The 14,430-nt window shown below is 40.5% G+C and overlaps 1 protein-coding gene across 1 annotated transcript; it reads right to left on the bottom strand.

The window, feature by feature from the left end:
* Positions 1–1,847: 1,847 nt before the first annotated feature.
* Positions 1,848–14,361, bottom strand: UBFD1 (ubiquitin family domain containing 1). The gene is made up of 7 exons (XM_038418356.2): positions 14,209–14,361; positions 13,524–13,823; positions 13,205–13,413; positions 11,936–12,001; positions 11,630–11,735; positions 8,532–8,614; positions 1,848–7,096 (listed from the first exon to the last, which is right to left on the bottom strand). Exons 1-7 carry the CDS (start codon positions 14,234–14,236, stop codon positions 6,986–6,988), a joined length of 903 nt encoding a protein of 300 aa, XP_038274284.1. The 5' UTR covers positions 14,237–14,361; the 3' UTR covers positions 1,848–6,985.
* Positions 14,362–14,430: the final 69 nt, after the last annotated feature.

The raw sequence follows: 14,430 nt of genomic DNA, 5'->3' as shown, positions 1-14,430 counted from the left end.
GTGCAGCCTCATTGCTGAGTCTGTGTCCTGGAGGGGAGCTGCACAGTGATCTCCCACCTCTGTGCAGCCCAAGGGCCTGTGCTCCCCAATGCCATGCTGGAGCCTCCACATTTATTTGACAAATACAATTTGCAGAAATCTAAAATACTGTGCACAGATTTTTAAATTTTTTGGTGCAGAATGCCCTCAGGAGTACCGTGCATCCATCCACCTCTACTGCCCTATAGTCCAGACACGTATAAATTTCCAGCACCCTACCTTCCTATAGACTTTAACATCTTCAGAAAGTAGAGATCCCTTCCTGCATCAACCCTATTTAAATAAACTTTAGCCTCCTAAAAAATAACCCCACATGGATATCCATAAACATATCTGGAAAAAAGCAACCAAGTTCAAAGCGATTTTAATGAGGTCTAGCTCACACCCAAACAATTCAACTTTTTTTTTTTCTTTAACAATTATACTTTAAAAAAAAAAAAAAAGCTTGTCGATATTAGAAAGTCTGGAAATGAACACTTAATTTGCTGGGTGGAGGTAGAGTGCACTGACACACTGAGTTAAGATGCAATCTAACAAAGTTTTTACTTACTGCACAGTAGACAGCACTGGCAGCACTTTTCAACCACAGATCTCAGAGGCAGTAATTTTCTCCATTTTGCAAATGGGGAAAACTGAACTGCAGAAAAGTTATGTGAATAGCAAGTGGCACACTTGGACCCCGGAGTGTTAGAGACTGTACAAACCCAGATTGTGCAAGTCCTGACTATTAAGTCAAACTTTTCCTCAGGGTCTCACTTCTTGTGGATTGGGAAGTTAAAGTGGGACTTTTGACCGTATTTTAGATTACACTTGTACGTGTTTACATTTTTAGTATGTGGGTACTCAACAGGCACATTCCAAAGCATAAGTGTAGATATTCGTGTCTCATAATTCACAGCTCATTTTTTTTTTTTTTAAATAATACAAGGAACAAACTACATTGCTAATTCATCCATATTTGGAAGTCAGCATCCAACACAGACCCTCTAGTCTATAGAAATGCCAACAGGTATCACTGGAATCCTGACTTCCTGGGCATTAGATAAAGGAACACAGGAGCACTGGAGCAGAAACAAAACTGTGAAATGACCAGTATGCTGTGGATCACAGGCATGCCTTTGGCATCTATAAATTACCTACACCTTGATTCTTGGTACCAGGATAATTTCTACTTCTTTGATCAACTCGGAAGGGTTATGAATTTATCAGTGACTGGTAAGAATACAGTTTTATTGTTTCATTTTAATGAAATTAAAAGGGTGAGGATAGGATAAGAGAAAAAATGAAAAACAGAATGCAAGCACAAAAACCTGAACAGGGAAAACACTTAAAAAGAGAGCGCAGTAAGGCGAGGGGGGGGGGGGGAAGCACCCACACCCCAATCTACGAGGAAGGGGGAGTTCTATAGCCTGTATTATACAGGAGGTTGGACTAGATGGTAACTATGGCCCTCTTCTGTCCTAGGTACACATGAAGTCATTCTCTAACAGGGATGATTTTTGAATTCTATTTTCTATAGGAAATAGAGTGTGTAGCACGTAAATCACTCAAACACAGAATGCTTAATTATCAAACTTTAATAGATAAGACTAATTTTACAGAATAAAACAATAGGATAACCAGTCAAGGTTATGCTTAAAAAAAATCCAGCAGTGCAAATCTAAGACTAAATATTTGTCATCTCCCCCTCCTCCAAAATAGGTAATAGATTATTTTAAAATACCATAAATATGGTACTTACATATTCCATTTTATAATAATTCTGCAGTGAATACTTAAACATGGTCTTTTTTTTTAAAAAAAAAACAAAACATACAGAACCAAAGAATGAATTGCCTAGAATATGGGTAAGACATAGTAAACTTCTTTGAGCCACACAAAGGAAATTTTTTGCTGGAAGGTAAAATGACCATGTATTCTACATATGACTTGCTACAGAGATCCTGGCCTCCCTCAAGTATAATAAAAGTGACCCTGACAATGAACATAATAAAGAATCAATTCCTATCAGGCAGTGAAAGTCTAGAGTATGAATCTCCAAATGAAACAGGTGCCTTGGGAAAGCATAGTGACAGAGAGAGAGAGGAGTAAACAGTAAACGTGTACCACTGAGTTGGCACACCAACCAACTGGATCACAGAGTACAGAGCATGTGCTCTGAGGAGAACATGCCAGTGCCCTGATAGTTCCATCAGCAATTATTCTGAGGGAAAGCTGGAGTCCGGAAAAAGAGAAAAAAGGAAGAAAACCCCACCAAAAATATGGCACCCTTGATATAAATGGCATTGCAAATGAACTGTTTATCTTTGGCCCTTATCATATGAAATGTTGGATACAATGTGTGGAAACATCTTTATAATTTATCAGGTTGTGTGCATGTGCTACAAGTTAAAGTATTGCATGTTATCAGTTTCTTAACTAATTCTTCCCCTGAACCACTTTTTCTTTTTCTCTTGTGACTTTGCCCAACTAACCACCACAAGAGCATCCTTATCCTAGCTAGTAATACATTGTCCTTGAGATGTACTTACAGGTGCTAAGAAAAATGCATGATTTATTTTAAGGTTGAACTATGGGAAACTTACAGGTATTAAAAATTCTTCATACAAAAATGACTGAGCATAAGAGTTGGTGCAGTTGATGTTTGTGCCCAGCAAAAATTTAAAAACATTTATTGTATTGATTTGCAAATACTGTCAGAAAGGTGTTTACACTTGGGATGCAGAGTGTTATGGAGTGAATACTATATTCAAAACAAGCAGAGATAAATAAGAAATCCAGGCAAGGAAAGATCAAAAGTAATACAGCGAAGGGCTTGCTACTACATCGGTAGCGGTAGCACCAGCTCCAGCACTGTGAGGTGTTCGACTTCAGTGAGGCTCCTCACTTGCATGGGTTGGTGCTACTGTACTTCAAACAAGTACTGACATCTAGAATAGCTAAAATGGATACTTTGGCCAGACAACATATGAAAAGCATCTGGGATCTGTATGCATGGAAATACTTTCCTCATTCCCACCAAAAATATCCTCACTTGCATTCCAAATACTTTCACTGCTTGCCAGTAACCATAAAAGTGGGGCAAAGCATTTTCACTACTACTTAATTATGGGGTGCTACATCCCATTTAATTGGGAATTGCATTCTTTTAGAATAGGGAACAGAACCCTCTATTAAAGGGTTTAATGTGAAAATAACTGAAGGAACTCAACTTCTATATTGTTTATAAGCATAATTAAGAACTCCCTATGGAAGGATTATATGAATTATCTTTAATCTTATTCAGCCAATTTAGAAATATTTATTTCATTAGTACTTTACTTCTAACACTTATTTTGTAATAAATGATTCTATTACTTAAGGAGATACCAATGTACTTTTTACTCCATCACTGCCCATGTGCTCCTTGGGCTCTTAGGACCAATGGATATCCTGGATCCAACACGGAATTTCCCATGGTTACATAAGGAGAATTCAGTGTAATGACACAGAGTAGCAAACGGCTCTTGGACTTGGACTCAGCAGACTGTAGAACATATGCTGAAGTTATTGTGTATTCCTAGGTTTTTATGAACAAAGTGAATTAAGGCTATGTCTACACCAAAGAACTTACAGCAGCACTGTTGTACTGATGCACCTGCATCACTGTAAGGTCTCCCGTGTAGCTGCTTTATGCCAACCAGAGAGAACTCTCCTGTCGGCATAATTAAACCACCCACAACGAGCGGCTGTAGCTATGCCAGCGGGAGAGCGTCTCCCACTGATATAGCGCTGTGCACACGAGCACTTCTGTCGATGCAACTTATGTCCATCAGAGGTGTGTTTTTTCAGGCCCTTGACCGACAAAAGTTTTACATACAAAAGCGCTAGTGTAGACATAGCCTAAGTTACTTTTTTAGGTAATACCAGAAAACACAAAGCTTCATATCACTCCAAATAGTGGTGAGATAACTTAAAGGGGCACTGTCAACTTTAAAATTAATATTTCAGGTTGAATTTAAGAATAAACTTTCATGAAACCCTAAACCAATAAACACAGCCAAAAAACCCAAAGCCAACAATGAAAACAGGTTAGACACATCTCCCCTTGCAGTGTTGTAACCCAAACAACTGCCCTTAGAATTTGAAAGTGAAATTGGGTGAACAAAAATTAAACAGATTTCATGTTCTAAATCAAATGAAGGTAAAAAGGAAACAAGGTACATAAACAGGGACAAGTACATTTGAATTTAATATTTTTCTTCATTTGTAATAATATAATTTGTTTGTAACACAAGTAAAGATCTAGAATTTTTTAACTGACAGTGTCCTTTTAAATATCAGTGATCTATTTTACCAGGCACAGGATGTAGAATCAATAAAATCCTCAGGGAAGGAGAAAACAGGAACATTAAATGTGACGTTGGATTCCGTGTCCTAGGTGCCCTTGCTCTCTTGGAAGTGGTGAGGTCACCTGTACACCACTACCACAGAACTACAAGCACTGGTGGTAAAGTGTGCTCAGCCACATTATTGAGTGTGAACCCTGAATTCACTGGAGTGTTTTGAAGGAGTTGCAAAACAGAATGCAGTGGGGCCTTTCAAATGAGAAGCCAATGAAAGCACAGGAGAGGGAACACAAGTGAATATACGGACAAGTTCAGGGGTAAGTGAGGCAATGAGTGGAAGCCGATAGTCTCTGAATCAGCAAGGTTGGGTGAGGATGTATGTGAATGAGTATGAGGAATAGAAAATGCTTCGTGTGTCACTTCCTCCTGCTATGCACTGATGTAGAGTGCGGTAGTGTCTGGTGTAGGTACAATACATACACTTTCCTTCATATACTGCAGTTTTAGCCTTAATACTAAAATTGGACATTAGAAAATAAAAAGCATGATATCCGCATTTAAGTTTTACATATTGCTCAAAGGTAATGGAACTGACAGCAACTCTATTACCAGAGTTAATGCACTTGCTAAGAGCTTTCAACGTTGTCCTAGGAAACTGACATTGTACTACTACAAAACTATCCCTGTTACAATGTATATATTATATGGCAAGACACAATAGTACCGGTTTTCATATGAAAAGGAAGTATCTAAAGCTACAAATGTAACAAGTATGTGAACAATTTATAAACAAGGGGAGTAGAACACCTTTAACACCGATTTATACTGCAGGGATGTTCAAACTGGAAAGACAAACCAGAACCAAAATTATTTTGCCACCAATAGTCTATAGGCAGATAGAGAGCCTTAATCCAAATTGACTTGCAACCACCATATTTTGGTAAAAAAAAAAAAAAAAAAAAAAAAAAAAAAGCCCACACCATAACTGACTTCCTCCCCATCTATCTTTATAAAAATACTCATTCAGGAATTTGTATCTGCTGAGTTTCAACATGGTTATTTCAAATAAAATGAAATATAGACAAGGAATATGTTAAATTTAGCCTTTGCTAAAGAGGGATGTTTCCCTACCAATTTCACAAAATTTTGAGCTACACGTATCAAACAATATTAAGAAGTGTACAGTGTTTTTTAAAAAAAAAACACAGGAGATAAAAATCAGAACAGTGATCTGTTATATGCAGGTTAAACAGATAGCAGGACTGATTCAGCCTTGCTGTGCAATACAATCCGTTAAGGGTGTGAACCTTTCCGGGACTGAAAGGGTCCACTCAGAAAACCTGAGATAAATGGCACTTCAACTTAACTGCTAAATGGACAGGCAAAATGTTATGAGCCACAGATGAGGAACATCAGAAAGAACTAGGGTAAAGAACTAGAATAATTTGTTGGAAACTTGAGGAAAGAAAAGCTGAAATGTAGCCTTACCATCTTTACCCTTTAAAGATAAAGGTCAGTGGTTGGGTGCATGTACAAAACTTTGTAAGACTCACTGACCTATATTACTAGGACTTATCAAAACCAGATCACATAGGACTGACTATTCTACTCTATCTATGCAGTATCCAAATAAAGTGGCATCTTGGCCAGCTTATCCCAACAATTAATAGGAAGGTCTCTTTGGTTCACTTCCTTTAGCATCATCTTTGTTACAATTGCAGTGCACTGACTCCAGGAGTCCTTTGCAGAGTGCAAAAAACTCAGCCAACTAGGTCAGCGTTAGGACTTCGCTACAATACGATTTTGGACCCCAACATAAAAGGTAAAGAAGATGCTCATAAAAACAGAATTCCCCTGAAAGAGACAAAGGAGCAGAGCTATGCAAGCAACAAAGAATGACTGAAATTGCATGAAATGGGATATAAACAGCACCAAGCCATCTTGGCTACAGAAAGTCTACAGTGGTATCTTCCTGCTCCCAATATGCCACATTGCAAGCATCATCCCAGAGCTGCTGGTATAAAAAACAGAGGAACTGGGCATCTTTGGGTTAAAAAAAAAAAAAAAAAAAAGCTAAAATGTTGCTCCTAAAAGAAGTCAAACCTGAAATAAAAGGGCCAGCGTAATATGGCTTACTAAACCCCAATTTTGCATACTGTTCAAAAAATTTTAAAAAACTGTTTTCAAACTCTCAGTCACAACCAAATAACTAAATTAAGTCTGTTTGTAACTGAAGAATTATGAAAATATTTGTCTTTTGTTCAAATCAAGTAAAAAATCCTCAGTACATTGTAATATTTTCTTCTGAAAACTAAATTGGAAGATCTACTCTCAGCAGATTTAAGTGTATTACAGACAATGGTTTATGAATTAAGATTTATTGATTTCCATTGTATTTAAATATGATTGAAGCTGACTGCAGAAAAAGGATGCTGAAATTTTTAAGTTAAAAGTAAACTAATGGTGAAAGAACATCACCTCTGGCTTCCATCAATGCCTCGTTATATCATATTTTATTAATAAAGTTCCAGGACTGTCACATCCAGGGATGTCAGAGGCCTCTCCCAGCAGTGTCCTTTGTTTTGTGTCAGCCTCCTGTGCCAGAGGTGAGTGTGCTTTCAAAAATACTGCCATTTGCCCAGTACTGTGTCTTTGATTGCATCAACATATTGAGTAGGTACCCAGTAGACCCAGTAGTAAGATGCTTCTGTAGGGCCCAGTTGAAATGCCTGCAAAATTAAAAGGACAACAGGTAGCATTTACAGATTGGAAACAAACAGAACAGGTGGTGTCAGACAATCTGGATGGCCAATTCATACTCAGAGCAGAATCTGCAGCACAATGCATAGAAAAAAATCTAAACCAGTTAACTCAGTGCACAGGGCTGAGAAGCCAACCAAGGGCTGAGGCAGATGGCTGCAATGTAGCAGTTGAAGTTTCAGCAAGTATTTTGTATTTAAATGTTAAATACCATTGTCTATTTATTTTGACTGATGTAAACAGGAGAGGGAACTACGAAGTGGCAACAGTCTCTATCCTTGTGGTTTGAGCAATAGTTTATGCCCTAATCTGAAGAGGCTGCTCTTCCATCTGAGTGATTACAAATGGAACGTTTGGAAAAGGCATGGAATAGTTTCCTCGTGCAGATGATAATTTTTTCTCAGGGCATTTCCCCCTTTCCTCCCACAAAGAAAGAAGTGGAATTTCTGACTAAGAAACTTATCTCAACATTACGAAGTTTAGTTACAGTGATATTCTTTAAAAGAAAGGCCTGACTGGAAAAAAAGGAACTCTTGGACTTTAAAAAGCCGCACAGCAGAATCAACATTACCCTTGCCTGATATGTATCACTCTCCTAAACACAATACCAACCTTTCAGAGATTCAATACATTAAAATGGAGGGTGGACAATTGTTTATCTCCACTGAGGCAGGTAGAGAAGATGAATGGAATAGGAATTAATGCAGAACCAGATATGGGGAAGTAACACCAACAGTAACCTACCAAGAGCTAACCTCTTTTCTGACAAAGGAACATCACTACGAAGTGTTTATTTTGAGAAAATGATCAGATGGAAGTTCACTCTAGGACTACTAACTTTCTCCTACTGTAACTGTCAGTTAAGTTTTTACTGAGCTAAAGATTGTTCTGGCAGAGTTCTTTAGTGGAAAGTAATGCTGAAGATGTGGAATTCATATTGGCCCCAATGTTAGGGACATAAGTGTTGTTACAAAGGAAGAAACTGAAAAGAAATGTTAAATATGCATAAAATCAGATAGGATTATGGCCAGGTTTTCAGAAGAGTTCAGCACCCAATCTGCACCCAACAAGTTGAGCTCTTCTGAAAGTCTGTCCCCACGTATAATGATACACTATTTTAGGAAATGCTCCAAATTTAAACATTTCTGACAGTGGCTGTGCTGTCATTTCAAGCCATAGGATTTTACATGGCTTTAAAGCTTGGGTAGAAACAGTTCAGTATCCCAAAGTCATGGCAAGCATTCAGCTCATATTGCTCAGTATATTTACTCTGTAACAGCAGACAATACTGAAGGGTCAGCCTTTTAGAAGCATTTAAAACAAGGCTGTCAGCCTTGGTCTTATTCTAACTTAAACCTCTTGTTCAATGTATTAGCATCAAGTTATTAATCCATTATTACTTACCATCATGTGATAATCCTCATGTCCTTCAATAGGTTCACTCACCACATTTTTAATGGACCCCATGGGTATTTTTTCTGTTCTCTCTACATTGAAATGGATAAAAATTACGTTGCATATGTCAGCAGTGCTTTGCTACAGTGCTTCTTATTGACTTCAAACACCATCTCTCACACTCCTGCTGGGGGGAGGGACAGGGGCTAGCAGAATGGAAGCAATTCCAAATAATCCCAGTCCCTACCACCTAAACTCTGATGACTCATTGTGCCAGGTAGCCCCTCTAAATACCAGACAACCTAATCTTCTTCAACCAACCAATACAAGCTCCTGATCCTGCAGACACTTATGCATGTGCTTAGCGTTACTACTGTGAGTAGTCCCATTAAAATTGATAGGACTCACAGCTGTAAAGTGAAGCACTTACATATATGTATGTGGGATCAGGGTCTAAGTCTGTAAAACAATTAACTCTTTTCATCCTTCCAATTTCTGCAGAATTGAGCTATGAAAAAAGTGTACAACTCTCTACCAAGATCTAGTCCTGTCTCCAGCACAAGACTGCATTTAGTGGTTATTATAAAGGTATTAAAGAATAGGAAGGGAAATATTAATGAGAGTATAGAAGGGAGAGAAAATACAAGAGCTATTGAAAAAATGACTATGATAACATTACAAAATAATGGATTTGGTAGTCAGCTGTGACCAAGAGGAATTACTAAAGCATAGGACTCACGATGGATGACTTCCATTTCTTATCTATGACTTATGTCCTCACTTCTTCCTTTAGACTTTTAACTAAAATCTTTCCTTTTAACTCCTACGTCCATCACCCATGCCAGTCTGACACTCTAAGTTCATCTTCTTGAGAACAAGAGACAGACAAAAACAAGCTCTAATTATAGAAGATAAGCCAAGCAATGCACACCTTAAATGAGGAGCACCCTTTGAAGTGCAATGCAGAAAGCAGCAACTGCTCGGAAAAGACACATAAGGAAATGCAGCAGCACAGAAGCACTTTGTTGTTACACCATAGAGAAGACAAAAATGTAAAAATGTAAACCAATATTCTCCATTTTAATGCAATAATTACCCTGACCCTATGGCTGTCACAGATCAATTCCAATCAAATTGATGGAAGGATGATCATTTACTGGGCAAATTACTTGGCACTTATTCTGCATCCTCCAAACATTAACTGATTACTTCTCAAAACATCTCTGAAATGGACAGGTCAGCGTTACTTTACAGATAAGGAAAGTGAGGCACAGCCAGGGGAAGTTGCTTGCCCTAGGATCAAAAGGTGCTTTAGAAATATTAATCCTCAAAATCTGTAGCAGAGGGAAAGGTAAGTAATTATTCAAACTCTAATTAGCCAATAGAACACACCTATCAATAATGAAATGGAGAGCAACTCTGACTTGACTGCACCAATACTCAACACCATGCTGTAATAGGACTAGTTCTCCATCAATCATTTAGCCCAACACAAATGAAGTCACCGTACTGGGTGTAGCCACAGGATTGGTGCCAAAAATTCATAGATTTTAAGTCCATAAGGGACCATTATGGTAATCTAGTCTGACCTCCTGGACATCACAGGCCCACAGAACCCAGCCAGTGATTTCTGCGGGGCTTTGGAAGAAGACCTATGCTGTATGGGAGCTAATGTTTGCAAAGCTCAATATAAATGTTTATTATTACTATTTTGCAGCAGGAAATTGTTATCCAAGCTAACATAACAGTCCAGTTAAGCTCTATTACTCAGACAACGAGTCCCTCCCATTCCTCTCCCCATTTTTGCAGCATCATCCCGTTCTGGCCAAAGAGCAAGGCATGGGTTCCTTCAGTTATCTGGAAGCAAGGAGTTATTTGAGAGCGATGTCCTCTGCACACTATGCTATCTCCACAGCACTTTCAGCTCCTGCTAGCCTGTCTTCAAGATTGTGAATTGAATTCCCTGCAGTTGCACATGCTGTCATCTCTAAACTAGATTGTAATTGCACAGCCCTGAAACAAGTCACCCAACTCATTTCAGTTCCTAGAACAGATAATGAAAGCGGTGCCAGTATTCCTAGCAGTATTCCAGCTCTAAGAGAGACCCTCTGTGACTTTAGACAAGTCACTTAGCCTCCCTGTGCTGTGGGGATTAAATTGCTTATGCAGTGCTCTGAAGATAAGAAATGTTATGAATGCTAAGTATTATAATCCACAATTGAGAGTTATGGCTAAGAATGAGATTATGTCATAGATCTCCCAGAATCTCCCAGGCGCCAGCCCTGGAGTGCCGAGCTTTGCGGGTGGCCCAGGAGCTCCGAGCCCCCGTGGGTGCTGCTCCCCGTGACTTTTACTAAAATTAACCATGACAAAATCTTAACCTTATTTATGGCATAGTAACACAAATAAATTCAAGCTTTTCAAGTACAAATATGTAAAATATTTTGTTATATTCAGCCACCTGAAGAAAGCCTATCTGGGAAAGAAACAAGAGTGAACATTTGATTTTGAATGATTAATATAAAAAGAGCTGGAGCTATTCCTTTAATAAAGTTTATTTTTGACTGAAACTGATCTTTATGTTGTGACTGCCAACAATGCCATGTACCCGATCTGTGATTGCTAGCAGCAAATATCTCCAACAGACGGAAATGTGATGCTAGATGAGGAAGGCTCTGAGTTACAACAGAGAATTCTTTCCCAGGTGTCTGGCTGGTGGACCTTGCGCACATGCTCAGGGTCTAACTAATCGCCATATCTGAGGTCAGGAAGGAATTTTCCCCCAGGTCAAATTGGCAGAGACCCTGGGGGGTTTTCGCCTTCCTCTGCAGCATGGGGGACGGATCACTTGCAGTTACACTTTGAACAAGTGTAAATGGTGGATTCTCCATAACTTGAAGTCTTTAAATCATGAGATGATGACTTTCGTAACTCAGCCAGAAGTGATGGGTCTATTACAGCAGTGGGCGGGCGAGGTTGTGTGACCTGCAATGTGCAGGAGGTCAGACTAGATAATCATGATAGACTTTAAGGTCAGAAGGGACTATAAGTCTAGTCTGTACATACTCCAGGTATTGACTAGCTGTGTAATAGTCTTAGTCACTTACCTTTAGTGCCTATCCACAGCTGATCTTGTTCTAGTTTAAAGGTCAGCCTCACTTTCCCCCCTGTTTTGTTGTACATGCCGGATAAAGGCACTGTTGGCAGGCGTTCCTAAAAATGCACAATACAAAGAGTGAAAATGCGAGACTTAAAATGCACAAGAAAAAGCTGTAGAGTGCAAGGGATATCTATGTTATTCTACAAAGGTAGTAGGGGGAAACAAATCTGGAAAAAGTCTCAGGGAGCACGAACAATGGGCTGGTAGTGTATTTCCTGATCAGGACAGTGATCCAAGTAGTTATTTAACTTACCTGAACACCCTTAACAGAAGGCATCACGTCTTCAGGTTTTCCTTTATCCAATACTTTTCTGTGTTGCTGTAACGAAAACCAGAAGTTAGACTACTGAAACGTGACACAAAGCTTTTAATTTACTCCTGACCACTTCCTGAAATACCGTGCAATAGGTCTATGTAACATTTTTTTTTAAATATGGTAAAAGTCATTTATCATACAGAAGCTGGTTAGTTTTAAAGGTTAGCCAAAGGTTTTTTTTTTTATGACTGTCTAAAGAATACTGTGAGATTCAAAACCCAAAGAAGATGCAAAAAAGGAAAAAGTCTTCTATTGTGTGCAGAAGCCAGGCATCAGTTTAATATCACAGAGGAGTTATCCCTTAGCAAGACAATTGTAATAATCAGGTGTTATGTTCAATGATTGTCAGAAATACAATACCTAGATTTAATAAAGTAACACAGCAACAAAATCAGAATAGATTAGAGCACTAGTAATAAGGAAAAACATGCCTGCAACTGACAAGTTTGCTGAGTACCTTTGAACAATGATGAAATTTACAGTAAATGTGAACTATGATAGATTATAAAAAGACAAAAAGGATATTTCATAAGAGAGTTGCAGACCAACAGCGGACCTTAACTTTTAATGGAATTTGTTGCTGATGAAAGATATGTGGCTGAAAACAACTAGAATTAAAAGCCCTTTACTTAGCCCTACCACAGATGCAGCACAGCCACGAGAGCATGCTTTCTCACACTGTAGCTGAACTTTCTTCGGCGGGGGGAGAACACCTTTAGATGTGAGAGGAATTCAGTGTTCTCTGTGCCGATGAAGCTGCCAAAAAAGGTACCACTAGGTACCAACTATGAAGGTGGTTTTGGAGACATAGAAACTAGACTGCTAGAAATGGGACTAAGATCATTAAGTTGTTTCACATTGGTGACTGAACAGCCACCAATTTTTGCTCACCTGACCTAAAAGAGGAGACTAAAAATGGAATATGAAGCCTGTCTCTTGTGAATCCTTGCTACTAACATTTGTCTTACTGAGTTGCTGAGCTCAATCAGTCAGCACTGCACTTGCGAATCCATGGCTTCCATTTGACTTAAGACACCAATATTTCCTGTTAGAACTCCTCTATGTTCTTGTAATACTGATTGTAAGTAAGAAATAGTCTACTTCAGAGTGGACTGGAACCCAAGGGTTAGAACACAACATTACACAAGAACTGTACTAGCCCCAATTTCCTTGTCCTATGCCAACAGTTATTGAGACATCACTTGCCTTTTGTCTACAAAGCGGCTCTTTTTTATTTTCTTCAGCTTTCACCTCTTGTTGAGCAGCTTCTTTGGGAGTATTTACTGCTAGCACATCATTGATAGTTGAACCAACAACCATTATTTTTGCACCATTTGTTACTTTGATTTCCCGTAATGTTTTCTCCTCTGGTAGAAGTCCCTTAAACATGACTTTCTGCATAGTGGGAGGAAGGCCTATAAGGCAAGAACGAAAGAGCATTTTAAACCCCCATGAGTATATTTTTGGTCAGAAGAGAAACAAACTTATGCGGCAAGTAGTTACGTCTGCATGCTCAACATTTTACCTGTGAGCGAGTGGATTTTCTCTTTCAGATCAGCCCCTGTGCGGTCAAGCAAGAACTTCACATCGTATTTATTTTTGTTCCATATTATTTTTAATTCTACTAGATCCTTCGCAGCCTCGGAATCGCCACCGTTGCTGACTGAAGCCTGTGAAATGGCTGAATCCTCTTGCAGCGGGTCCATTTCCAGGGCTTTTCCAGCAGCAGCAGCAGCAGCAGCAGCAGCAGAATTGCTTGCCACAGCATCGCCACAGCTAAGCTGCAGGTTCTGAGCTTCTGTTTCCATACCAGGCTCATCAACTTCTAAGGAAACAAACAGACCCCGACAAGCCCCGGGAGAGGCACGTCGGGCGATTAACGCTGCTGAGGTCCCCCGGCCGCTGGCTCCTCAGGGCTGGAGGCCCCGGCACTAAGGCAGCCGCTTCGCTCCGCAGCCTCTGCTCCTGCTGCCCGTCAGCCAGCGACAGGGCCCCGGCTCCCGGGGGAGGGACACGCCCCCCCCGGCTGCCGTGAGACTCGGACACCCCCTGCCAGGGCGCCCCCCCCCGAGTCTCGGCACCCCGCTGCCCGGGCCGCGCCCTCCCTCCCGGGGCCCTGTCCGCCCATGGCAGGTCCGGGGCAGCCCTCCGACCCCGGCGCCAGGCCCCGTCCCCGCACGGTCCCTGCCCCGGCTGCCACCCGCTCTCACCATCAGGGGAAGCTGAGGCCGCGGCCATGATGATTGTGTACAATCCGCCCGCGGGGGGTGCTGGGAAACGCCGCGCGCCGGGATTGGCCCCCACGGCGCCCCGTAGCCCGCCCCTGCTCGCCCCGGATTGGCCCCCGCTGGTCCCCGTCGCCCGCCTCCACCGCCAGAGGAGACGAGGCTGGAGCCCTCCCGCGCCCGGCTGGGCCCGCTCCCCTCGGCCTG

This window comes from Dermochelys coriacea, chromosome 10 (genome assembly GCF_009764565.3).
Source record: "Dermochelys coriacea isolate rDerCor1 chromosome 10, rDerCor1.pri.v4, whole genome shotgun sequence".
Lineage (NCBI taxonomy): Eukaryota > Metazoa > Chordata > Testudines > Dermochelyidae > Dermochelys > Dermochelys coriacea.
Note: the sequence above shows the minus strand (reverse complement) of the source record. Positions and strands in the feature narration are given on the sequence as shown.